At 44.8% G+C, this 27802-nt stretch overlaps 2 protein-coding genes across 3 annotated transcripts in view; one reads left to right on the top strand and one right to left on the bottom strand.

Moving 5' to 3' along the window:
* Positions 1–16704, top strand: part of LOC139259776 (coiled-coil domain-containing protein 89) — a 77382-nt gene extending 60678 nt beyond the window's left edge. Inside the window, exons 7-8 of one of the 2 annotated variants that reach the window (XR_011592653.1) lie at positions 16071–16151; positions 16625–16704. Coding sequence is in view for 1 of the 2 variants with exons in the window: in XM_070875505.1 (XP_070731606.1) it covers positions 16071–16094 (24 nt within the window). In the remaining variant the exon portion in view is untranslated. Of the gene's footprint in view, positions 1–16070; positions 16166–16624 lie in introns of those variants that run through there. The other variant, XM_070875505.1, reaches the window with a different exon arrangement.
* atp5f1b (ATP synthase F1 subunit beta) lies at positions 10711–21581 on the bottom strand. Its single transcript, XM_070875502.1, has 10 exons — positions 21447–21581; positions 16726–16908; positions 16369–16543; positions 15154–15275; positions 14493–14677; positions 13902–14060; positions 13668–13790; positions 13274–13486; positions 11098–11299; positions 10711–10956 (listed from the first exon to the last, which is right to left on the bottom strand). The coding sequence occupies exons 1-10, from the start codon at positions 21550–21552 to the stop codon at positions 10859–10861; spliced, it is 1566 nt and encodes a 521-aa protein (XP_070731603.1). The 5' UTR covers positions 21553–21581; the 3' UTR covers positions 10711–10858.
* Between the last annotated feature and the right edge of the window lie 6221 nt (positions 21582–27802).

Below are 27802 nucleotides of genomic sequence, written 5' to 3'. Positions count from 1 at the left end.
CCACGCATTGAGACACAGAGCCTTCAGGCTAGTTTTTTTTAACACACTTTGCCCCTTTAGAATTTTGCTGTAATGTGGCCCTTTTTGTTTTTTGCCTTGGGTTTCTCTGCCCTCCACTTTTACGATTCTCCTTTCTATATTTTGCTTCTGACTCCATTTTATTTCCCTCTGTCTCCCTGCATAGGTTCCCAGCCCCCTGCCATACTAGTTTAACTCCTCCCCAACAGCACTAGCAAACACTCCCCCTAGGACATTGGTTTCGGTCCTGCCCAGGTGCAGACCGTCCAGTTTGTACTGGTCCAACATCCCCCAGAACCGGTTCCAATGTCCCAGGAATTTGAATCCCTCCCTTCTGCACCACTCCTCAAGCCATGTATTCTTTTGAGCTATTCTGCGATTCCTACTCTGACTAGCACGTGGCACCGGTAGCAATCCTGAAATTACTACTTTTGAGGTCCTACTTTTTCATTTAGCTCCTAGCCGTCTAAATTCATCTCGTAGGACCTCATCCCATTTTTTACCTATGTCATTGGTAGCTATATACACCACGACAACTGGCTGTTCATTCTGCCTTTTCAGAATGTCCTGCACCCGCTCCGAAACATCCTTGACCCTTGCACCAGGGAGGCAACATACCATCCTGGAGTCTCGGTTGCGGCCGCAGAAAAGTCTATCTATTCACCTTACAATTGAATCCCCTATCACTATCGCTCTCCCACTCTTTTTCCTGCCCTCCTGTGCAGCAGAGCCAGCCATGGTGCCATGAACTTGGCTGCTGCTGCCCTCCCCTGATGAGTCATCCCCCTCAGCAGTACACAAAGCGGTGTATCTGTTTTGCAGGGGGATGACCACAGGGGACCCCTGCACTACCTTCCTTGCTCTACTCTTCCTGCTGGTCACCCATTTACTATCTGGCTGTGTACCCTTTACCTGCGGTAAGACCCACTCACTAAACGTGATATTCATGTCATTCTCAGCTCCAGAGTGAATCCACCGTCAGCTCCAATTCTGCAACACGGTCCATCAGGAGCTGGAGGTAGATACACTTCCCGCACACATAGCCATCAGGGACACCGGAAGCGTCCCTGACTTCCCACATAGTACAGGAGGAGCATAACACGTGTCCGAGCTCTCCTGCCATGACTTAACCCTTAGATACACTTAAATTGGCAACAACAATGTTAAAAGGTTACTTACTGATAGAAAAAGAAAAAGAAAAACTGCTGACCAATCACCAGCCAATCACTTACCCCCTTGGCTGTGACGTCACCTTTCGTTTTCTTTCTACTTTTTTGCCTCCTCCCAGTAGCTGCACAAGCTGAGCCTTTATAGGCCTCTTGCCGATCCCGGACTCACGCCTCAGCGACCACGAACTCCCGCTGCCTCACGCGGCCGTTATAGGCCTTTCGCCGATCCCGCTCTCACGCCTCAGCGACCACGAACTCCCGCTGCCTCTCGCAGCCTTTGTAGGCCTCTGCCGATCCCCGGACTCACGCCTCAGCGACCACGAACTCCCGCTGCCTCTCACGGCCTTTATCCGCCGCTGCCAATCCCCAGACTCACGCCTCAGCGACCACAAACTCCCACTGCCTCTCGCGGCCTTTATAGGCCTCTGCCGATCCCCGGACTCACGCCTCAGCGACCACGAACTCACGCTGCCTCTCGTGGCCTTTATAGCCTCTGCCGATCCCTGGACTCACGCCTCAGCGACCACGAACTCCTGCTGCCTTTTGCCCTTTTATAGGCCTCTGCCAATCCCCGGACTCACCCCTCAGCGACCATACACTCCTGCTGCCTCTCGCGGCCTTTATAGGCCTCTGCTGATCCCCAGACTCACGCCTCAGCGACCACGAACTCCTGCTGCCTCTTGCAGCCTTTATAGGCCTCAGACGCTCCCCAGTCTCACGCCTCAGTGACCACGAACTCCCACTGCCTCTCGCAGCCTTTGTAGGCCTCTGCTGATCCCCGGACTCACGCCTCAGCGACCACGAACTCCCGCTGCCTCTTGCGGCCTTTATAGCCTCTGCCGATCCCCGGACTCAAGCCTCAGCGACCATGAACTCCCGCTGCCTCTCGCGGCCTTTATAGGCCGCTGCCGATCCCCAGACTCACGCCTCAGCGACCACAAACTCCTGCTGCCTCTCACGGCCTTTATAGGCCTCTGCCAATCCCCGGACTCACCCCTCAGCGACCACGAACTCCCGCTGCCTCTCGCGGCCTTTATAGGCCTCTGCCGATCCCCGGACTCACGCCTCAGCGACCACGAACTCCCGCTGCCTCTCGCGGCCTTTATAGGCCTCTGCCGATCCCCGGACTCACGCCTCAGCGACCACGAACTCCCGCTGCCTCTCGCGGCCTTTATAGGCCTCTGCCGATCCCCGGACTCATGCATCAGCAACCACGAACTCTCGCAGCCTTTATAGGCCTCTGCCAATCCCCAGACTCACGCCTCAGCGATCACGAACTCCCGCTGCCTCTTGCGGCCTTTATAGGCCTCTGCCGATCCCCGGACTCACGCCTCAGTGACCACCATCACAACGTTCCTCCCCTTCAGTTAAAGGGAAGGGCTGCTGCGAACTCTGCAGCCACTTTACTGGTGAACACTGGGCCATCAGGGAGGGTTTTGGCCGGGTCAAGAGGGAGTGCCAGGCTGCTTGTTGGCAGGCCGAACCCACGGGCATAATTGTTAGTCCGACCTGGCAGTCGGCCAACAATAAAAAATTAAATGGAACTGATATAAAGGGCCGCACCACCCAGCCACAAAAAGGGCACCGATAGAAACACCTGTGGGGGCACCGACTGATCAGTCCAAGTCAGCATGGATTTATGAAAGGGAAATCATGCTTGACAAACCTTCTGGAATTTTTTGAGGATGTAACTAGTAGAGTGGACAAGTGAGAACCAGTGGATGTGGTGTATTTGGATTTCAAAAGGCTTTTGACAAGGTCCCGCACAAGAGATTGATGTGCAAAATCAAAGCGCATGGTATTAGGGGTAATGTACTGACGTGGATAGAGAACTGGTTGGCAGACAGGAAGTAGAGAGTCGGGATAAACGGGTCCTTTTCAGAATGGCAGGCAGTGACTAGTGGAGTGCCGCAGGACTCAGTGCTGGGACCCCAGCTATTTACAATATACATTAATGATTTGGATGAAGGAATTGAGTGTAATATCTCCAAGTTTGCAGATGACACTAAGCTGGGTGGTGGTGTGAGCTGTGAGGAGGACGCTAAGAGGCTGCAGAATGACTTGGACAGGTTAGGTGAATGGGCAAATGCATGGCAGATGCAGTACAATGTGGATAAATGTGAGGTTATCCACTTTGGGGACAAAAACACGAAGGCAGAATATTATCTGAATGGTGGCAGATGAGGAAAAGGGGCGGTGCAACGAGACCTGGGTGTCATGGTTCATCAGTCATTGAAAGTTGGCATGCAGGTACAGCAGGCGGTGAAGGCGGCAAATGGTATGTTGGCCTTCATAGCTAGGGGATTTGAGTATAGGAGCAGGGAGGTCTTACTGCAGTTGTACAGGGCCTTGGTGAGGCCTCACCTGGAATATTGTGTTCAGTTTTGGTCTCCTAATCTGAAGAAGGACACTCTTGCTTTTGAGGGAGTGCAGTGAAGGTTCACCAGACTGATTTCTGGGATGGCTGGACTGACATATGAGGAGAGACTGGATCGACTGGGTCTTTATTCACTGGAGTTTAGAAGGATGAGAGGGGATCTCATAGAAACATATAAAATTCTGACGGGACTGGATAGGTTAGATGCAGGAAGAATATTCCCAATGTTGGGGAAGTCCAGATCCAGGGGACACAGTCTAAGGATAAGAGGTAGGCCATTTAGGACTGAGATGAGGAGAAACTTCTTCACTCAGAGAGTTGTTAACCTGTGGAATTCCCTACCGCAGAGAGTTGTTGATGCCAGTTCATTGGATATATTCAAGAGGGAGTTAGATATGGCCCTTACGGCTAAAGGGATCAAGGGGTATGGAGAGTAATCAGGAAAGGGGTACTGAGGTGAATGATCAGCCATGATCTTATTGAATAGTGGTGCAGGCTCAAAGGGCCGAATGGCCTACTCCTGCACCCATTTTCTATGTTTCCTGCAGGGCAATTTCCAAAAGGGAGTTGCCACCGGTCGGCGCATACACAAAGGGCGGGGCTGTCCCATACACCACTCCAAAACTAAAGGAGGCCAATATACAAAATGGTGGCCCTCCGCACCAACCAAGCCATGAGTCCTTTGAGGTGGTTAAGAGAGTAAGGTCTGAAAATTATTTTTTTACTTCATTTTTATTTTTATCAGTTCAGAAAGCACTGTCCTTTTAATGCATTGCCGTTTTAATGTCCCACAATGCCAAGCTTCCAGAGGCTGATCGGAGATGGAACATCGCTTCTGGACGGCACTCTCGTCTCTGATGGCTGCATTAACGCCACGAAGAAGAGCATTACAGTGAGTCAGTGCTGGACTAAAAATCTTTGGAAGCAAGCGTGAAATTTTCTCTTGCACCACGACCATTAACCCGAGGCAACTCTTGTGACGGCCACAAATTTCTGGGCCATACTCTTACATGGCAAGAAATACAAGACAATTTTTCACCCCTCATGCAGGGTTTTACATGTCTCTGCAACTAATTTTGTGGTCAGGACCAATAGCCTCAGTGCCTTCTGACTTACTGGCAGTGGTGCTCCTCTTTGGCCTTTACCTTAGGCTTCCTTTGGGAAAGCAAATTGTGAGGACACAAATAATCTGCAAAGGGATTATAGACAGGCTAAGTGAGTGGGCAAACATTTGACAGATGGAGTATGATGTGGAAAAATGTGAGGTTATCCACTTTGGCAGAAATAATAGAAAAGCAAATTATAATTTAAATGGAGAAAAATTGCAAAATGCTGCAGTAGAGGGACCTGGGGGTCCTTGTGCATGAAACACAAATAGTTAGTATGCAGGTACAGCAAGTAATCAGGAAGGAAAATGGAATTTTGGCCTTTACTGCAAGGGGGATAGAGTATAAAAGCAGAGAAGTCCTGCTACAACTGTACAGGGTATTGGTAAGGCCACACCTGGAGTACTGCATACAGTTTTGGTCTCCTTATTTAAGGAAGGATATGCTTACATTGGAGGCGATAAAGATGGTTCACTGGGTTAATTCCGGAGACGAGGAGGTTGACTTATGAAGATAGGTTGAACCTATACTCATTGGAGTTCAAAAGAATGAGAGGTGATCTTATTGAACCATAAGATAATGGGGGGGGGGGGGGGGGGGGGGCTCGACAAGATGGATGCAAAGTGGATATTTCCACTCATAGGGGAAACTAAAACTAGGGGACATAGTCTCAGAATAAGAGTCAACCCATTTAAAATAGATGAGGGGAAATTTCTTCTGAGGGTTGTAAATCTATAGAATTCTCTGCCCCAGAGCTGTTGAGGGGGTCATTGAATATATTTAAGGCAGAGATAGACAGATTTTTGAGCGATAAGGGAGTCCATCATCATAGGCAGTCCCTCGAAACAAGGATGACTTGCTTCCACGCCAACAAAGGATGAGTTCACAGGTATTTCAATGAAGGACCTAATATTTCAGATTCTGAACTAAATCCTGAAGGGTGGAAGGTGCATGTGCATGGATTTTTTTTTAACATGTGCTGGCCGTTGCACACCAGCTACCACACAGGCTCAACAGAGCTAGGTTCTGGTCCAGTGGCAAGGTCTAGCAGACGACTGGAGACCTGCTTTGCTGGACAGACATAGTGCGCACACATCACAGTGTGAGCTGGCCCGTGCTGTTCCTGGCCCCGAACTCATGCTTCTCCTGGGCCCCGATCACATCCCTCCACACTCTCACCGCTCCTGCTGTATCGGTCTATGCTCCAATCACCGATCTGGACCTTGATGACATCACTCTTCACTGCCGTCACCCTACTACACCAGCTCGCACTGCTCCCTGAAGTGGCATGCCTTGGTAAAGGGTTATGGGGAGCAGGCAGGGAAATGGAATTGAGTCCATGATCAGATCAGCCATGATCTTATGGAATAGCAGAGCAGGCTCGAGGGGCCAAATGGCCTACTCCTGCTCCTATTTCTTACATTCTTATGCTCCTCAAACTCTCCAATCCTGTGGATGGGCATGTCATGAACATATAGAAAACATGCAGAAGGCCAGGGAACAACACCTCCTGTCTCATTTCCCTAGCAACTGGGTCTACACCGGTCTACCCATTTGGAAAAACATTGGAAATCCAGGGGCAATACACTGGAAGTGGAGTTCTAATGCAACACCTGTGAAATGAGTAGCGCCCAGGTACTGCAAAGAAGAAAATTGCCACTAAAGAAACTTTTAAAGCATATATCGAAACTCCACTATTGTCTCAATAGGTAGATACTGTCCAATGCAGAACCAGGAAGTTTTCAGATTTGGGCTAGATCTTTGCTGAGTTGCCGTAAGGCAGCAAAGGTGGTGGTAACGTTACAGGAGTGGGTAAATCAGTCACTGTTTTTGATCATTCTGCTGTGTCAGCTGAAAATTGCAATTGTGAGAAATGGGGGAATTGGGTTCAACTGCATTGCTTCCCATGATAATAGCTTGCCAATAATCACAATACAGGGTCCTACATGAAGTCAGTTGGCCAGTGGAGTCTTGAATCTTATCCCAGCATGATTCAGTGCCTGCGGAAAAAGGGTTTGTTAAAACACATACAATGCACCAGAACAAGCTAGCTGCTTGGAATACAGAATGGCAGTTCTGGTAAGGAAGAGAAAAAAATATATCCACTGTGGGTAATTTCTTTCTTCTCTGAAAACAAATTCAGTCTGCAAACATTAGATTTGTGTCAACAGGTGAAACACTACCAAAGGATATGGAAATACCAGGGAGGTGGCTTGTGGTGGATAGAATTTCCCTGTGCCCCTTATCCCAAGGATGGAACATTTAAGTGTTTCAGACAGGCACCGACACCACTTATGATTTCAATGAAGCGGTCACGGCAGGTGGGGGAAAAGGTTAATTGTTGCAGCATCTTGCCAGTATAAGCCTAGTTTCAGAAGAGCAACAAATTGTTAACTGCCCAGTTCATATTTTGCCATTTGCACAAGATGATATGCCCACCCGTATTTGGGCAGATGCATTATGCACCCAACATCCCGTGACAATACCAGCAGTGAGCTGAGACTCTCCACCCAGGTTATGCTGGTTTCTCTGTACAACTGCACAGGAATTCCAGCGCACGGACCAGGCGAGGCCTCGCAAAAGCCGTTTTTTGGGGCTCAATGCGGATACGTCAAAAACCGTTTTTTCTGATCTGTCCAGATCACATCCCAGGTCATTAGCACGAGATTGGGCTATTTGCCCTACTCATGTCATTCAAAATTTTGCGCCTGGTAAAAGCAGGTGCATAGCTTACTTTTACCAGCATAAAATGTTTTAAACCATAAAAATGTAATTTAAACACTAATTTTTATATTAAAAACCCTGTCCATTAACACAAGTATTTTTAACACTTAACACAAAAAAAAATTTTTCCTAAAACATTTAGGGCAAGACTTTCCAGAGAGCTCCTCAACACCCGATTGCCCGCCCAGAAAAAAATAACGTTTTGCAAGTAACACTAGCAAAAATTTCCATTAAGTTAAAAAATAATTGCCTGGTAAAAAAATGTATCTTGCACCATTATTTTCAATGGTTAAATGGGAAACTAAGTAAAACAGGCGGTTCTTAAAATGTTAAAAAAATTTAGTCCAAGGTTGCGGTTGGGCCTGGGGAGGACTTAAAATTTCACGAAAAATGTTTTAAAAAACACTCCCAAGTCACTTTTAAAGCTAATCGCCATTTTACAATTAAAAAATAAAGAACAAACCTTTAACTTACCTTTCTTTGCAGGAGTACTCACCACCTGCCCTGTTTAAGCAGCTTTCACAGGGCAGTTCCCTCAGCGATCTGAACAGGCTTCCATTGAGGCCAAACTTACACCTTGGAGATTTTCTCAAGGGTGCACATCGACAGTTTGGTCCTGGTGGGCATTTTGAGATTTGGGCTTTACCATTAAAAAACTAAGGGGGAAACTTTCGTTGGGCAGTTTCTCTGGCAAAAACAGCTATACCACCGAGAAAATCAACAAAGATGGTGAAAGTTTAGCCCTTAATTTTAACTATGTGAGGCGCTTTATTTATTTATTATAGTGTTTGTGTTTTTCTCTTTGATAGTAATGGGAGTCTGTACAGAGCTCCTGTGTACATACCTGAAAGGCATCTTCCCATGCGCTGCGCAGCGAATCTAGGCCTCCGACCGGAATCTCTACGTCCCTCCGGGACCACCAGGTACTTTCGTAGATTTTTTTCGGGTCAGAGGCATTCGTACGAAGGAAGCCTCCGACCGCAATTTTCCCCATTATCTTTAGCTGGGGTAATACTAGTTATCCAAGTGCACATTACGAGCTTTCTACTTTTAAATAACTGTATACCATTAAATGCACCCAATTTATTATTGAACATCTTGGAGCTAAAAGCATTGTATAAAACTTTAGCTCTGAGCAATTTAATCTCACTGGATCATTCCCTTTCCTACTGATCTTATGTCTAGTGTCCAAACAAAAATGTCAAAGCCCTAAATACACCATCCTATACATGTTTCCTCCTAGTATGGAAATCACCAACTCATTATTTCAGTCTTTCAGAACTGCAAGACAGTCTTACCTTCTAACAAAAATGAATAAAAACTGATGGTTAACAGCACCTAACTAGCAGTACTTGGTCTCTCCAACCTTAATGTCCTGCATCAGTTTTCTCAAACTCATCACTGGAGTCTGTACTAGACCCAATTGAGAACCACTTAATTAACTGAAAAAGATCCTGAGGCAGAAGCACATGTAGCAGCTGTTGTCCAAGACACCCCATGGGAGCAAATCTGAGAAAAGCCACAATGTGCAACAAAAAAATTAATGCTGGAAATTACATCTATCCCTGACAAAGGATTTACAGCCAAAATATTAACCTCTATGTCTTAGGCTTGCTGTGTACTTCAGTTTTATTTTATGCAATAGCCAAACCAGCAGCAATGAATATGTCACTGAAAGTGCCCAGTTTGTCATTTTTGTCACATGGAGAGCTGGAAATGTGACCAACACCAAAAATGGGGAGAAAACTATTGTTGTGGGGTGGGAGGAATCAAGACTATAGCCTAAAGCAAGGCCTTATATGCATTTCAAAACGTTAGCCATTCACCAAGATAGTAGCAATATCCTAAGCTAGATACGTGAAGACTAAAGTGGGGAAGAACATATTCCATCCAAAGGCTTTGCATTTCTATATGCATCCGGACTTCACTACCTTCTTTCACATTAATGCAACTGAGGTTGGTAGCAGCAGGAGATAATTCCACATTATAGTAGCATTCTCAAAAGATACTCTTGCTATTGAGGGAATGCAACAAAGGTTCACCAGACTGATTCCCAGGCTCGCAGGACTGACTTATGAGGAGAGACTGGATCGACTTGGCCTGTATTTACTGGAGTTTAGAAGGATGAGGGGGGATCGCATAGAAACATAACATTTTGACAGGACTGGACAGGTTAGATGCAGGAAGAATGTTCCCGATGTTGGGGAAGTCCAAAACCAGAGGACACAGTCTAAGGATAAGGGGATAAGCCATTTAGGATTGAGATGAGGAGAAACTTCTTCAGAGTTGTTAACCTGTGGAATTCCCTACCGCAGTTGTTGATGCTAGTTCGTTGGATATATTCAAGAGGGAGTGAGCTATGGCCCTTACGGCTAAAGCGATCAAGGGGTATAGAGAGAAAGCAGAAAAGGGGTACAGAGGTGAATGGTGGTGCAGGCTCAAAAGGCCGAATGGCCTACTCCTGCACCTATTTTCTGTTTGTGTTTCTTCCCTTTCAAGACCCATCTTGACCTGCAGTATACTGGCATAGCCCTGTTCCATCTCTGGATCATAGTGAAACAGTATAACTTAAGATACCTTGTACCCCTGGAACTTATTGTTGCAAGGGTGGATTACTTAACAAATGTTAAATAAGTAAATTTAGTGGGTAGCCAATTTCCAGTTTCAATGGCCTAAAATTTGAGTCACCCAAAATTCTGCTGCCTGTATCCTAACTCTCAACTAGTCCCATTCACCCATCAACCTTGTACTAGCTGACCTACACTGGCTCGTGGTCAAACAACTTAATTTTAAAATTCTCATCCTCATTTTCAAATCCCTCCATAGTCTTGCCTCTTCACACCTCTAACCCCCAGATCAGTGCTCATTCCAATTCCAGCCTCTTGCACATCTCTGATTTTAATCACTACCAATGCCAGCTGTGCCTTCGGCTGCCTCGGCCCCCAAGCTCTGGAATTCCTTCTCTAAACCTCTCCGTTAAGACACATCTTAAATTTTTTTTTACCTCCTTGACCAATTACTTGAAATCGATTTTTTCTTTAATTTTGTTATTCTATGCACTGATCATTTAGATCTCAAAATAAAAGTAAGGCCCTACTCAAATTTTAGGCCATTGAAACCAGAAATTGGCTATCCACTAAATTTACTTATTTGCCAACATTTGTTAAGTAATCCACCCTTGCAACAATAAAAAAATATTTCTTGCCGTTAACACCCATAACTTTAGATTATTGCAGTTGTCAAATTTATTGCTGTTGTGGTATAATTATACACCTTTTTAAAAGATTCCATATTGGTCACTGAAAATTTCTCCAGGTTTTGTATTCGAGATTCAGACAGAACTTTTATTTTTCATCTTCTGAAGTAGAAACATTAAATAACATCTTGATCTTTGTCATGAAGACAATACATCTGAAGACATTGCATACAAGTTACAATACAATCAGCCAACTTCTGTTACAATGTTAAGAGTGCTCTTCAGCCAACTTCTGAGCCTTAGCAACTGCTTCTTCAATAGCACCAACCATGTAGAAAGATTGCTCAGGCAAGTGGTCATATTCACCTGCAAAAAAGTGAATCGAATAAAGTGTGAGAAAAAGCCCAATACCTACAATGTATTTAGTATACAGTCTTTAACCAGTTGGCAACCTGCAAATTCATTTTAAAGTCCATATGCAAAAGGGAAAGTGTCACAAGAACTCACCTTGAAGGATCATCTGGAATCCCTTGATGGTCTCCTTGAGAGGCACCAACTTTCCAAGATGACCAGTGAACACCTCAGCAACCTGGAAAGGTTGGGATAGGAACCGCTGGATCTTACGAGCACGGGCCACAGTCAGCCTGTCTTCTTCTGACAGTTCATCCATACCCAGAATGGCAATGATATCCTGCAAAGACTTGTAGTCCTAAAAAAAACACATTTAATGAGAATAGCAAAAATAATCATTTTTGGTCATAGAAACAAATGGAATAGGAAGCATACATTATAACTAAAGCTAGCAGTTTTAAGTGCCAAAAGAATCCAGGTGAAAGCAGTCTAAAGACTTGCCAGTCTACAAATTCATTTCCTGATCTTTACTACAGGAAAAGTAAATGAAAACTTAAATTAGCACATTAGACTCCAGATGTGTGAAAAAAAAAGTTATTGCAGGCTAGAAGTTTTTATTTTCTATGAAACGTGAACAGAAGGTAACCAGTGAACACCTTAGATCCTTAACTGATGGTAGTGTTGAACCAATCATAATGCCAGATAATTCAGACCTAAAGTCAACTTTCTAAACTTCCTTGCTGACTATTTTTGTGCCATGAAAAAGGCATTCAAATATCAACACAAGTACAATGTACGAAATCTGGAATCCTCGGGACTAAGTCCGTGCCGGTTTTTGGGTTATGCCGGATTTCTGACTAGAAAATCAATAGTCTGAAATCTGGATTCCTCAGGATCGAATCCATGCCAGATTTCTGACCTCGATGTCTGCCGAAATGGCCAGTTTTCGAAAGTCTGGATAAGATACAATATATTTTTTACAAGATAAAATTATATATTTTTTTAAAGCTGCAGTTGAGAAAATTTACTGGAGACATTGAGGCAAAAGGAAGATTCTAGGTCAGATATTAATTATGCAACTGAAGCGATACCTTCTCATTTTTACAACCAGTCACAAATGAAAATGTATAGGGGCAAACAGATTACCTTAATACAAAAGTAAAAAATAATCAGCTACGCTCCACAACCTTCTTTCAAGAACTCAGCTGCTTTTGCCATCCTTTAGCACCATACAGCTAAATTAGTCAAAAGGCTTGCCTTTAGCATTAATAATTGTACTGTTCTTTGGAGTTTACATCTTATATATAACAAATGCCAAATTTAGATTGGGTACCTATATAATCTTATTTGGTAGATTACAAAGTGGATGTCCTGTGAATACCCACTTCATTACAAACAAGCCATCCCCATCTAGATGAGGTCACTGCCATCCTGGACCCAATAAAGTAAGTTCAGTCCTTAAAATCACCATCTCTGCAGCATTGTGGTTCTAGAGTTCCATCTTGATCAGTCTCCTTACCCCCAACTCCTCTAGTTACAATCTTACACTAGCCCTCCTTCAAGGTTTTTATCTACTGTCCTCTAAAGCCATCGAGTGAATTCACAACTGGCCCAACTCTATTTTCCACTGACTATTTGGTTTGACTGCATGAATAAATGTCTCTAGATATGACTTTGGGATATGTAGCAGAGGGAAATCCCAAATTGTCTCCAGGACCTCTTCTACTCTACCCACATAACTCAGTTGCAAGGAACTCAAGGATTTGTTTCCAGTTCAGGCTCTGCACAGATTTGAGCATGGGGTGAGATTTCATGTATCAATACCAAGCATTACCTCTTCACCACACAATTTTCTAATTGTCACTGCACTATCACAACTGCCTAACAAGTCAACAAACCAAAATTTCTTGCCATTTAGCAATGGAAAGGCTCGAGCAATCTTACCGTCAAACACTCGCCAGAATCCAATCTCCCCTGCAAGATACCCACTCGCAGCATGCAACTTTGGTGCCCTACTCAGCTGAGAGGACCTTCAAAGCCTACGTTCAATCTCACAATTCTGCCTTCTCAAAAACACCCATCTTTGTCCCTACTGCTCTGCCTCAAAAGAATCCTTTTCACGGTTCGACTTTCCAAATGCCTTTTTGCCTGTCTGCCCACCCCTCAAGCCTATCTAAACTCCAGCTGATTAAAATTCTGTCTCAATCCACTGGCGCCTCATCTTTCAATCCATGGATTTCATTTAAAAGTTAATTACTATATATACACACCATTAACACATTGTATCAGTGAACTTTGGATTTTGTTTCTTCAGAGTAAAAAAGTCATAAACCTGTAGGATCTTCTGCACACCACGAGCTACATCATAGTGCTCCTGTCCTACAATGTTGGGGTCCATAATACGTGAAGTAGAATCCAGTGGGTCTACAGCTGGATATATACCCAATTCAGCAATTGCACGTGATAGTACAGTTGTGGCATCCAAATGGGCAAAGGTAGTAGCAGGTGCAGGATCAGTCAAATCATCAGCTGGCACATAGATAGCCTGAAAAAAGAAAAGCAAATGAATTTCCCTTCATGAAGCATTTTTAAAAATAAAAAAGTATTTACGAAACCATCAGATAAATTACTTTGTGCTTCATGACATTCAGGAGAACGAAAGTCTATTTTGCATCATCACTGGCAATGAAGTTGAAAAATCAAGTCAACATTAGTTTTACAGTTACCTGCACAGATGTAATGGATCCTTTCTTTGTGGTGGTGATTCGCTCTTGCATGGTACCCATGTCAGTGGCCAGGGTTGGCTGATAACCTACTGCAGAAGGAATACGCCCAAGTAGAGCAGATACCTGAAGGAAAGATCATAGGAGAATATAGCAATATTTGTTTAAAATACCATATACAAGTTTTATGAAGCTGCTGTTGCACTCAAATTTATCTGTAAGAAGAAACAAGCTTACCTCTGAACCAGCCTGTGTGAACCTAAAAATGTTGTCAATGAACAGCAGCACATCTTGGCCTTCCTGGTCACGGAAGTACTCAGCAACAGTTAGTCCGGTCAATGCCACTCTAGCACGGGCGCCAGGTGGCTCATTCATCTGACCATATACCAGCGCTACCTAAGAGGAGAGATTGAAATGAAGTCAGAGGATATAGATGTCTATATCTACACTTAAAAAATCCAGAACCACAAAATGTACAACAGTTGACATTTTTTTTTCAGTGCCCAATTACAGAATTTTACAGCACAAACAGGCCATTCAGCTCAACAGGTCTATGCCAGTGTTTATGCTGTACACGAGCACCTCCCTCCCCCCCTTCATCTCACTCCCATAAACATATTCTTGTATTCCTTTCTCCCTCATGTACTTAGCTAGCTTCCCCTTAAATACATCTATACTACTTGCCTCAACCACTCTATGTGGTATTGAGTTCCACATTCTCAGCACTTTGAAATTCTCTCATTGTGCATAGATCAGTTATAACCTGTTTCTAGCACCATTCACTATTACAACTAGGTATATTTTAACCGTTTTCGTTAACACTTTTACCTTAGAGGTTGTATCTTTCAGATTGATGACACCAGACTCAATCATTTCATGGTATAAATCATTGCCCTCACGGGTGCGCTCTCCCACTCCAGCAAATACAGAGTAGCCACCATGGGCCTTGGCAACATTGTTAATAAGTTCCATGATCAGTACGGTCTTACCGACACCAGCACCGCCAAAGAGACCTATGCAGACACAAGTAGTAAGCTTTAGCCTACATTTACCACTGATTTGTATCAAAATGCAAGCCAGAGTCATTTACCTTGGTTGGGATTGACTTTTAAATTTTAAAATCTACTTTAAATCAAATCAAAAACAAGGTCAATTGTTCTAATCTAGTTAGCTGGTTCAGAAATCAGCATACAGTAGTACAGCTGCACAACTTCAAAAGCCTCAACTACATATGGTTTGGGCAAATAGATTTATAGTCAACAACCCTCATTAAAGCCAGTAATCTTTAATTTGGTACACTTGCCTCAGTGGTGTAAATATATGCAATTCAATCTCCTCCTCCTCCCACCCTTGCATGCAATTGTACTTAAGAGCAGGGCTTATATTTTGGAGATTGGTTTTATAAAACAAGTACTACTTTATAAAAATACATCTTCACCAATAAAAATTAAATTGAAGCTAAATTAAGTCATTTCCAAGCCATACTTACCAATTTTGCCACCCTTGGCATAGGGAGCCAACAGATCTACAACTTTGATGCCAGTCACCAAGATCTCCTGCTCAACACTCATCTCCACAAATTCAGGAGCTTCAGCATGAATTGCAGCATATCTAGGTGTGAATAAGGTTCATGAAACTCCATGCATTGAATCAAAAATAGCAATAAACCACTACAATCAGATGAATGGATGGCAACCAATGTTCCCACTAACATTTTTGGGGGGCAACACTTGACTTGCTTCAGCAGCTTGGATTTAAAAACATTGGGGACTTCATGTTATTTTCCAGAGATTGGGCAATCCAGTATTGCAGGAGCTTTTGACTGGGAAAAACATCATGGCTCTGTACATTTCCATTTGCAGGGTTGGTCATAGAGTGCATAAAAGCATCTTTTGTAACCAAGCTGGTCAAGGATGAGAAAATAATCTGCACAATGTATTATTTCTTATACCAGCTATTTGTAATGATATATATTTATGAATACTGCAGGAAATTCATAATGGCTCGTTTTAGAAGAGTTACTGATCAAATTTATTGATCTATCTTAGGTAGCTCTAGAATTTATCCTTCAACACATTAATTTATGGCAATGAGCCCAGTTTTCAGTAGGCTAACAAGTCCAAAAAGAAAAAGACAAGTTAAAGATGGTACCAATTACTCTAACTGAAGTCAGTCACTTCAGACCTGGTCAGATACAGGGCTTGTTCAACTATATAAACTTTAATTCAAATTATTTTCCACATTTGTTGTATTTATCCAGTGGTACAGCCAAAATTCTATCACAATGCAAGTTCAGTTTCCAGATCTGTCTCACCAATGAAATATGAACCTGGTCAATAAAAGCAGCAGAGAGAAAAATCAGACTGGAATGTCCAATTTTAATTATGTGCTGTGCTCCAATTTCAGCCAGGATGGAATGGGGAGAATTAAAAAGCCTCCATTTTTACTTCCAATCAATACCCAGTAACCAGAGGTGGAAAATGCATGGTAAGTATTAGTTAGTCAGATTAGCTAGGGTGGTTCCTTCCAGGATTTAGCATTCATAGAACACTATTCCTTTTCTAATAAAGCTATTCACCTGGTTGTGTAAAAGCCATACAATAGGAAGACAAATACCCAATACTTGGTCCTCACAAATCTACAGTTGTACTTTGAAAGTGCAGTATTATATAAATGTATAAAGCAAACTTTAGTCTAAACTTACTGTTTGGTGGTGATCGGTCCCCTCTCATCAATGGGCATACCAATGACATTCATGATTCTGCCAAGAGTTTCTGGCCCAACTGGAATCCTTATAGGAGCACCCGTGTCCAGAACTTGTTGCCCACGTACCAACCCTTCAGTACCATCCATAGCAATTGTACGGACGGTGCTCTCACCTATACAGATTTAAGTTTTACAGTTAGTCTCAACTGCAGGAGAGAAAAAGTATAAATCTATTCTTTACATTTATTTCTCAGATATTAGTTGGTCTACAGACAATTCAGAAGAACGAAAGTCTTTTAGATGTCTCATCACTGAATTCTCATTTGAAAATAAGGCTAAATCAAACTACGCTCACCAAGATGCTGGGCAACCTCCAGCACAAGCCTGCTCTCACGACCCGCCACATCCAGAGCATTCAGGATTGGAGGAAGCCCTTCATCAAACTGGACATCCACAACAGCACCAATGACTGCAACAATTCGACCTTTCGCCACACCTTCCTTGGCAGAAGGATTTGCTTGAGCGACATAGTTCCGCCCTGCAATTGGAAATTAAATATACAAGTTAAAATTTGAAATAAACAACCTCAAGCCATCTATTCCAGTAGTATTGAATATTATAGTATTGAATATTAATGCATTCAGATTTCAGTAGCAATCCATCTTTTAGATTTACAAAAGTAGACCATGAAATCTTAATTTTGAACTCAATCAACATATATGAGCATCAGTTAAATCTTCCACATGAACATCGTATCCAATTTCAATGCGAAAGCCCCAAACTGAACTTTCGAATGGCTACAACAGCATAAAGGACTCAAAACTGAATGATTAGATGAGTATTTCATATCAAAATTTGGTTACATCACTAACTCAAATCTAACTGCAATACACTTTCAAAGAAAAAAATAATTCCTATGTTAGTTTTAGATCCCAAGTCAAGCTTACAGCATTGTGGCCAAAGGTGCACTACATACAAAAGCAACAGCACAATTCCAAATTTTCATATGAAAGTTACATTAGAAAATGACTACCATATTCAGATAAAAACAGAAAATGCTGGAAATACTCAGGTCAGGGAGCATTTGTAGAGAAACAGAGTTAACATTTCAAGTCGATGACCTTTCATCAGAACTGAAAGGTCACCAACTTGAAATGTTAACCCTTTCTCTACAGATGCTCCCTGAGCTGTTGAGCATTTCCTGTTTTATTTCAGATTTCCAGCATCTGCAGTATTTTGCTTTTGTACCATATTCAGTCTCATTTATATAGATTTTAACAATTAACATTTATGATGGGGTTTGATGTAGCAGTGTAGGATGTAAGCAATGGAGAAAGAATCTTCCTATTTCCAGCACACACCATCAGTATGAAACACTCCAAGATTAGGTGAAGAGTTCCCAACACTTCCCTCAGGAGTAAAATTCACCTATGATTAAGTGTACCTCTAACTCCAGCTTCAGAGCAGTAGCTATTCTGGTCTCTCTGTACAAGACTAGCAATTCCATTTTTATGTTGCAGGCTTCTGCCACCAGGAATTCATCACCATAGGCAATTCCACGAAACGAGGATGACTTGTTTCCACACTGAAAAGGGGTGAGTTCATAGGTGTTTCAATGAAGGACCTAATATTTCAGATCCTGAACTACATCTTGAAGGGTGGAAGATGCCTGTGCTTGGATCTTTTTAACGTGTGGTGGCCGTTGCACCTGAGCCACCACATGGGCTTGACAGAGCTCGGTCTTGGCCCAGAGGCAAGGATCAACCAAGATGACTGGAGACCAGCTCTGCTGCACGGACCTAGTGCACACACATATCGCAGTGTGGGCTGGCCCGTGCTGCCCCTGGGCCCCGAACTCTCGCCTCTCCTGGGCCTCAATCACATTCCTCTACGGACTCTTGCCGCTCCTTTGCCCTGACCTGGCCACTCCTGCTGTATCTGCCCGCACTGCCGTCCGCTTTCGCCCTCCTGCAGCAGCACACGCTGCTCTCTGCAGTGGTATGTCACCGCACGCTTCTCCCTTTAATGGCCCCGGCCTGCTGATGGTCTTGTAGGCCAGGACCGCACCAATTTCCAGGCCGGCCGCTGCACGTTGCTCCCTCCAGGAATTAGGTTGAGATTGTCCAAACTTAGCAAGGCTTCAGCTCTCTGGGACTGGATTTGAATCCAAAACTGTAAAGGCAGTCAGTATACTAACACTACACCTATGATTTCAATTGCCAATATTTTGAACATCAGAATTCATGCAGGCTTTATCAGAAGGTGTGCACAGAAACAAAGACGGCAAGAGAAACCAATAAATTATAGACCCAAGTCTAACATCTGTTGTTGGCAAGTTACTGGAATCTAGAATTACAGTGACTGAGCACTTAAGAATTTTGAGTGGATTAGAGAACCAACATGGATTTATAAAGGGTAGGACATATCTAACAAACCTAACTGGATTTTTTAAGAAGGTAATTGAAGAAACATAGAAAATAGGTGCAGCAGTAGGCCATTCGGTCTTTCGAGCCTGCACCACCATTCAATATGATCATGGCTGATCAAGCACTTCAGTACCCCATTCCTGCTTTCTCTCTATAACCCTTGATCCCTTTAGCCGTAAAGGTCACATCTAACTCCCTTTTGAATATATCTAACGAACTGGCCTCAACAACTTTCTGTGGTAGAGAATTCTCTGAGTGAAGACATTTCTCCTCATCTCAGTCCTAAATGGCTTACCCCTTATCCTTAGACTGGGACCCCTGGTTCTGGACTTCCCCAACATCAGGAACATTCTTCTTGCATCTAACCTGTCCAATCTTGTCAGAATTTTATATGTTTCTATGAGATCCCCTCTCACTCTAAATTCTATTTAATATAAGCCTATTCGATCCAGTGGGAGAATGTCTGTGGATGTAGTTTATATGGACTGCTAGAAGGCAATCAATAAGATTCCACATAAGAGACGGTTAGCTAAAATTAAACCTCATGGAATTGAAGGCAAATTATTGACCTGGTTCAGAGATTGCTTAGAAGACAATAGGGATGATTAAAATGTTCTTGAATTTGAAGCAAGTGACTAGTTGCCTCCCACAAGGATTTGCTCTGGGGCCTCAATTATTCACCATATCAAAAACTTTTATGATTTTGAACACCTATTAAATCCCTCCTTAACATTCTCTGCATCAAGAATCCCAGCTTTTCCATATAACTGAAGCCATTCATCCCTGGTACCATCCTAGTAAATGCTTTCTGCATCCTCTCTAAAGTATGGTACCCAGAATTGAACACAATACTTCAGCTGAGGCCTAATTAGTGGTTTATAAAGATTTAGTATAACTTCCTTACTGTTGTACTCCAAGCTTCTATTAAAGCCAAGGATCTCATATGGATTACAACTAGTCCTGCCACCTACAAAGATTCGAGTACATAAACCCCCAGGTCTCTGTTCTTGCATCCCATTTAAAAAGTACCATTTAGTTTATATTGCTTCTCCATTCTTAAAATATTACTTCACACTTCTCTGCATTAAATTGCATCTACCATGTGTCTGCCCATTACACCAGTCTGTCTACAACCTCTTGCAGTCGGTTACTATTCTCCTCACTTTAGTACATTTCCAAGTTTTGAGTCACCTACAAATGTTGAAATGATGCCCTGTATACCCAAACCATTAATATACATCAAAGTGCAGTGGTCCCAACACCAACCTCTGGGGTCACCATTATATACTACCCTCCAGTCTGAAAAACAACCAGTCACCACTACTCTCTGCTTTCTGTCCCTTGCCAATTGTGTGTCTACACTGCCAGTGTCCCTTTAAGCCCATGGGCTTTAATTTTGCTAAGACTTCAGAGCAATTACCAAGAATGTTAACTTGCACTAGACCCATTCCTGCTCTCCACCCAGAATGAAGTTGGTTGATGCTTGCCTGTTGCCATGATGTGCCTGGTTTAGCTGCTAGTTACTGGTTGGGTTTGATTTCTTCTGCTGTCCCAGAGCAGTTAATCAAGGTACCAATAATGCCAGTTCCCCTCTCCATACAATGTTGCAAGTATTTTCCATGGTGTTACATTCAGCATTTTCACATGTCACAACAATTTAGCAGATAGCCAAGGAGGCACACAACACTCAAAGGTTGAAGTACACATGTATGCTGTGCAAATGGGTGCTGAGAATACTTGCCCAACTTTGATGTACATTAATGGCTTGGGTATACAGGGCATAATTTCAACATTTGTAGGTGACTCAAAACTTGGAGATGTACTAAAGTGAGGAGAATAGCAACAGACTGCAAGAGGTTGTAGATAGACTGGTGTAATGGGCAGACACATGGCAGATGCAATTTAATGTTGTGAAGTGATACATTTAAGAATGAAGAGGCAATATAAACTAAATGGTACTTTTTAAAAATGGGATGCAAGAGACAACCTGGGGGCTTATGTACCCAAATCTTTGTAGGTGGCAGGACTAGTTGTAATGCATATGGGATCCTTGGCGTCTGTTATTCATTATTTACTAATCAAAAATGCAATTTGCCACTTGCAGCTAGGGGCGAACTATTGGACATTGATACGGAACCGCAAGCAGCAACTCGAATGCGCTGTGAAACTAGGCCCAAGATTGAGCAGAGAGGCGATCAACTTTCAAGGTGAAAGGCCCAAACCATGGAGGTGAAGTTGAAGGACATCCGGCAAGCCGAAATTTAATTCGTTAAAAAATAATGCAAACAGGCGAGCCCTAACAAACAGCATAAACGCAGAGCGGCTGGATCGGGATTAAATGCCGCCTACCAAGCCTCGGATGTGGGGGGAGAGGAAGCGGCAACTCCCGCCCGCCAAGCCCCAGGCCTGCGCTCGGAGGACGGGAAAAGGTCAAAGTGAGCACGGCCACCAACGGCTGGCTGCCCGCTACTGCTGCCAGCCCCCAGTTCCGTTCATTAACCCAACAACGCGACTTCAGAGTGTGCGGGGGGTTAGGCCTCGGAGTAAGGAAACCCGAGGCCTGCGTCTGTCGGTTTTGCCCCTCGACGCCGGCGGGAAACTCGGCGCCGATGCAAACATGGAAGTGAAATCGCCGAGTCGCGATACCTACGTGAGTAGAGTGCGCCGGGAGCAGCCGCCACCGGCTGTGCGGAGTTGACGACAGGCCGGAGAGCCTGCACTACGCCCCTGCTGCACCGTCCAACTACTCCCAACATGGCGAACGGCGATCAGGACAAGGGCGCGCGGCAGGCAGCAGCCTTATATATAGAGAGCGAGCACGCGAGTACGCAGGCGCCGCGCGCCGTATTCTGGGACGTGTAGTCCGTTTACCGACATCTGCGGAGGAAGCGCCGCGAGGCGGACTACCACTCCCGTCAGTCGGCGCGGCTACGAGGCATGTGGCGTTAAGCTGCCGTTGGGACGTGCTTAAAAGACATATTTTATGCTGTGTAAGTTGTGTAAGCCACTAAGCTTTGGATGAATGGAGTGTGGAGTTTAACCATTTTATAAGCTTGGGGGAAATCCAACAATCCTAGGTGTCAGCGTCGGCTCAGTGGAAGCTCTCTCAGCTCTTGAGTCACAAGGTCGTTGGTTCAAGTACCACTTAGAAACTAGGCTGGCATATCTGTACAGTACAACTGTCTTTTTGAGATGAGACGTTAAACTGAGGAAGGCCTGCTTGCCCTCTCAGGTGGACGTTAAATATCCCATGGCATTATACAAAAAGGAGGACGGACGATCTCCTGGTGTCCTGGCCAACATTTATTCTCAACCAACACCTAAAACATTTAAAATAAGAACAGAAATCTCAGCAGGCCAGGCAGCATCTGTGGAGAGAAACAGAGTTAATGTTTCGGGTCTGTGACCCTGTCAGAACTGGAAAAGTTCGAAATGTAACATCATCATCATCATAGACAGTCCCTGAAATGAGGATGACTTGCTTCCACGCCAAAAAAGGATGAGTTCACAGGTGTTTCAATGAAGGACCTAATATTCCAGGTCCTGAACTACATCCTGAAGGATGGAAGATGCCTGTGCGTGGATTTTTTTTAACGTTTGGTGGCCGTTGCACATCAGCCACCACACGGGCTTGACAGAGCTAGGCCTTGGTCCAGTGGCAAGGATTAACTAAGTCGAAATGTAACAGATTCTTAAGGAAGTGCAGGGGCACCGGAAGGAGGAGGGGAGAAAAGAACAAAAGAGAAGTTCTATAATAGGGTGGAAGGCGAGTGATTTAAGATACAAAAGGGATGATGGGCAAAAATGAGATGGTAATGACACAAGTTAGGAAACAAAAGATGAGTCTTGATGGGGTATGAATGATGGAATAATCACCAGTTGCCATGGGAAAGAGAATAAAAAGGAGGGGTTTGTAAAAAAAAGTAAGTTTTGTTTTGAAAACATTTACTTCCTTGCTGTGGGACACAAATAGACAACTGTGTTTCCAACATTATAGTAACTACACTGAAAAGTATTTAATTGTTTATATGGCGCTTTGGGGTGTCTTGGGGTCATGAAATGCACTTACTCTATAAATGCAAGTTCTTTTAGAAAGTTTTGAATAAACTAGTGTAGATCACCTGTGGGATAGCCTCATGGTTTGTGCTTTGTAATGATCTTTGTATCTGTCTCAATATTCATGTTTGCCTCTGATCCCTGCAACTTTCTTTTGTCTCCTGATTTTTCTTGTGCCCCCAATTTCTTTCTTTCTTCCTTATTTCCATGCAATTAATATACTGCTAATCGACTGCAACTGGTGAGGAACGTCGGAGATGTATGACTGGCCTCACCACCCCCCCACCTCCACGTTTAGCCAGCGGGCACTTGTATAATTTGTGTTTTTAGTGCCCTCAAAAAAAAAACAAGGAGGCATTTGTTTGAAAGTGTTTGGAGTGTCCCCCCCACCCCCTTTAATCAGGGGGGCACTTGATTTAATGTTTTATTTTGTTCACAACAAGAGTTGTAGAGCTGGGCAGAAACATTATTCCCCCCGCCCCCTTTAATCATGGGGCATTTGATTGAATTGGTGTCTACAAAAACAGTTGTATGACTGGCCTCCCCCTCCCCCTTTTAGCCAGCGGGCACTTGTATAATTTGTGCTTTTTGATGCCCTCAAAAAAAAGGGGCACTTGAAAAGTTCTTGGAGTGTGACCCCCCCCCCTTTAATCAGGGGGCACTTTATTGTTTCTACACAAAATAGTTGTATGACTGGCCTTCCGTGAGAGGTGGGCACCAGAGGGACTGGAGTGCATCATCAGTCCAAAGTTAATTTGTGAATTTGTCGGTTCTAGTGCCCCTTTTAAGGGGGGCACTTGATTTATAGTTTTACTTACAATAGTTGTATGGATGACTGGCCTTCCGCGAGAGGTGGGAAGGGAATGGAGTGCATCATCATCCCCGGCAACCACATTTTAATTTGATCCTTAATGTCTAAAGTTTAATTTGTCTAAGTTTGTCGGTTTTAGCCAGGGGGCACTTGCATAATTTGTGTTTTTTGGTGCCCTAAAAAAAAAATAGGGGGACACTTGATTGAAGTTTTTGGAGTGTGCCCCCCCCCCCCTTTTTAACCAGGGGGCACTTGATTGGTTGCGACAAAATAGTTGCATGACTGGCCTCCCCCACACCCCGCCCCGGCTTTTAGCCAGGGGACACTTGTATAATTTGTGTTTTTTGGTGCCCTCAAAAAAAAGAAAAAAAAGGGGCATTTGAAAAGTTTTTGGAGTGTGATTGCCGCCACTCCCCCACTTTTAATCAGGGGGCACTTGATTGTTTCTACACAAAATAGTTGTATGACTGGCCTTCCGTGAGAGATGGGCACCGGAGGGACTGAGTGCATCATCAATCCAAAGTGAATGTGAATTTGTCGGTTCTAGTGCCCCTTTTAAGGGGGGCACTTGATTTATAGTTTTACTTAAAATAGTTGTATGGATGACTGGCCTTCCGTGAGAGGTGGGGAGGGAATGGAGTGCATCATCACCCCTGGCAACCACATTTTAATTTGATTGGTTTACTGTAAAGTTTTATTTGGAAATTCGTGGGTTCTCGTTCCCTTACCAAAAGAGAGCGCTTGATGTTAGTTTCTACTTAAAATAGTTGTATGGATGACTGGGCTTCCGTGACAGGAGGGACTGGAGTGCATAATCACCCCCGGCAACCAAGTTTAAATTTGATCGTTTAAAGTTTCCGTTAAAGTTTTATTTGTTAATTTGTGGGTTCGAATGCCCTTACCAAAAGGGGGCACTTGATTTTACGTTCTACCAAAATAGTTGTATGACTCACTGGCCTTCCATGACAGGTGGATACCGACTGGAGGGACTGGAGTGCATATTCACCCTCGTAAACCAAATTTTGATATAGGTTAGGTTTTCTAGTTGTGCGGGGCACTTGGTTAATAGTATAATTTAAAATAGTTGTATGGATGATTGGATTGTTTGGCGGCTGGCTGAACTAGTCATTGTTAAATTTAAGCTGGGTACGAATGAGCAGGGATTATCAATGGATTATTGGGACTGAATAAATCTGAAATTTTTGCCAGTATTTTACAGATTAAGTGCTCGAAATTTGGTTTCTGGAGGTAGAGGTATTTTTTCGCCAAAAATACTGCTATGACTCCGCTACCGCTACGAGGCATAAAATTCGGGCTTCAGTTCGCCCAGCGGTAAAAATCGGCATTGCACGAGGAAACATGGCGCAAACAGCAAATTTTATCCATCTTTTCTCCGAGGCCAATACCGCTGCGAAAGAAGCCTTGGGAGCAGGGAATCCCCCCTCCCGCCCCAAAAATTGCAAAAAATCACAAAACATTCACGAGACACTTAACTATCGAATTGCTGCAAAAGAATTAAAGAATAAAAACTTTAACATACCTTTTTTGCAGGTCTTCATACCTACCGCTGATCCAAGGGCTGCAACGGAGGTTTTTCACAGACATTTTTTTTCGTCCTAACTACGGGTGCGCTGCGAGCCAAATTTTTGGCAAAAGCGCTATTTCGAGTCTTGCATGCCAGTGGTCCTCTCCCCAGCAGTACTTAAAAACTGCCGTGCAGGACTGCTCCGAATTCCCCGGTCGTTTTTTTTCGCAAAAGAACAGCCGCAAGATAGGCAAATTTTTAGCCCAAAGATCTGTAATTCCAACCATTTTTTTGTTGCGAAAACTGTAAATCAATAACAGCAGCTTGGACCTGACGGCCTACATCCTAGGGTTCTAAAAGAGGTGGCTGCAGAGAAAGTGGATGTATTGGTTTTGAGCTTCCAAAATTCCCGAGATAAAGAACATAAGAACATAAGAATTAGGAACAGGAGTAGGCCATCTAGTCCCTCGAGCCTGCTCCGCCACTCAACAAGATCATGGCTGATCTGGCCGTGGACTCAGCTCCACATACCCGCCCGCTCCCCATAACCCTTAATTCCCCTATTGGTTAAAAATCTATCTATCTGTGATTTGAATACATTCAATGAGCGAGCCTCAACTGCTTCTCTGGGCAGAGAATTCCACAGATTCACAACCCTCTGGGAGAAGAAATTCCTTCTCAACTCGGTTTTAAATTGGCTCCCCCGTATTTTGAGGCTGTGCCCCCTAGTTCTAGTCTCCCCGACCAGTGGAAACAACCTCTCTGCCTCTATCTTGTCTATCCCTTTCATTATTTTAAATGTTTCTATAAGATCACCTCTCATCCTTCTGAACTCCATCGAGTAAAGACCCAGTCTACTCAATCTATCATCATAAGGTAACCCCCTCATCTCCGGAATCAGCCTAGAGAATCACCTCTGCACCTCCTCCAAAGCTAGTATATCCTTCCTTAAGTAAGGTGACCAAAACTGCACGCAGTACTCCAGGTGCGGCCTCACCAATACCCTGTACAGTTGCAGCAGGTCCTCCCTGCTTTTGTACTCCATCCCTCTCGCAATGAAGGCCAACATTCCATTCGCCTTCCTGATTACCTGCTGCACCTGAAAAATAACTTTTTTTGGGGGGATTCATGCACAAGGAGGGCCGGACAATCCACGACAACATCCATCTGGTCCGGGACCTCATCCATCATTCCCAGGAGGCTGGTCTGTCGGTCGCCTTCCTATCTCTCGACCAAGAGAAGGCGTTCGACAGGGTGGATCACGACTATCTGCTCGGAACTCTGCGCGCTTTCGGGTTCGGGACGCATTTCGTCGCCCGGATCCGACTTTTGTATGCCGCCGCGGAGTGTCTGATTAAGGTTAACGGGTCCTTGACGGCGCCCCTTCGCTTTAGGAGAGGGGTGCGCCAGGGATGCCCCATGTCCGGCCAGTTATATGCCAATTGCGTGGAGCCTTTCCTGCGCCTCTTGCGGACGAGGTTGACGGGACTGGCTCTGCAAGGGCCGGGCGTGGAGGTCGTCCTCTCGGCTTACGCCGATGACGTGCTCCTCGCGCTAGAGGATCCCGCTGACCTGCGGAGGATGCGTGAGTGCCAGGTGATTTACTCGGCCGCGTCCTCCGCCAGGATCAACTGGGAGAAATATTCCGGACTCCTGGTGGGTCAATGGCGGGTGGACTCCCTGCCGGAGGAGCTCAGGCCTTTTGCCTGGAGCACGACCCATCTCCTCTATCTGGGAGTCTACCTTAGCCCCGACGAGGAAGCCTGGCCGGCGAACTGGCAGGAGCTGGAGGCCAAGGTCGCCGCTCGCCTGGGGCGCTGGACAGGACTGCTCCGAGTGCTGTCCTACAGGGGTCGAGCGCTCATCATAAACCAGCTGGTGGCCGCAATGTTGTGGTACCGGCTGGTCACTTTGACCCCTCCCCCTGCGTTTGTCGCCAAGATACAGAAGAAGCTGGTGGACTTCTTCTGGAACAACAGGAAGCACTGGGTCTCTGCCGCGGTCTTGAGTCTCCCGCTTGAGGAGGGCGGTCAGTCGTTGGTGTGCGTCAGCGCCCAGCTCGTGACTTTCCGTCTTCAGACCCTGCAGAGATACCTTTACGTCGAGCCCCCTCCTAGGTGGTGTGCTCTGGCGACGTATTTCTTCCGCCAGCAGCGCGACCTCAATTACGACACGCAGCTCCTGTTTGTGAACTTGGGGGGGTGTCAGGACCGCCCTCCAGGAGCTGCCTGTCTTTTACAAGGAACTCATCAGGGTCTGGAACAAAGTCTCCACCAAGCGCAGCTCTCCGCCGGCTGGAGTGGCGGCTGTCCTGCAGGAGCCGCTGCTCGGGAATCCGTACCTCCACGACCGAGGTTTTATGTGGCGGTCGGAAGAGAGGGCTGTGGCTGGTGAGGTGACCAGGGTCAGGGACCTGCTTAATGGCAGAGGAGCGGGCTGGATGGCGCCAGGCATGCTGGCGCGGCGCCTAAATTCAGCCAACGTCCGCCGCGCGGCCGAAGCCATCGAGTCGCTAAAAACAGCTTTGGGTCCTGACTCTGTTAGGTGCATCGAGGAGGCTCAAGCACGTGGGGAGATCCCGTCCGAACTGACCCCCGTCCGGACGGAATTCCTC

The sequence above is a fragment of the Pristiophorus japonicus genome, chromosome 3 (assembly GCF_044704955.1).
Source record: "Pristiophorus japonicus isolate sPriJap1 chromosome 3, sPriJap1.hap1, whole genome shotgun sequence".
Lineage (NCBI taxonomy): Eukaryota > Metazoa > Chordata > Chondrichthyes > Pristiophoridae > Pristiophorus > Pristiophorus japonicus.
Note: the sequence above shows the minus strand (reverse complement) of the source record. Positions and strands in the feature narration are given on the sequence as shown.

Bases quoted from the DNA above. Each gene is read 5' to 3' on its own strand.
- atp5f1b (XM_070875502.1), bottom strand. From the start codon at position 21,552: ATGTTGGGAGTAGTTGGACGGTGCAGCAGGGGCGTAGTGCAGGCTCTC. The intron at 14,678-15,153 runs GTAAGTATGGCT...GTGTCTGCATAG, and splicing joins TGCCAAGGGTGGCAAAATTG to GTCTCTTTGGCGGTGCTGGT. The intron at 13,487-13,667 runs GTAACTGTAAAA...TTCTTTTTTCAG, and splicing joins GATCCATTACATCTGTGCAG to GCTATCTATGTGCCAGCTGA.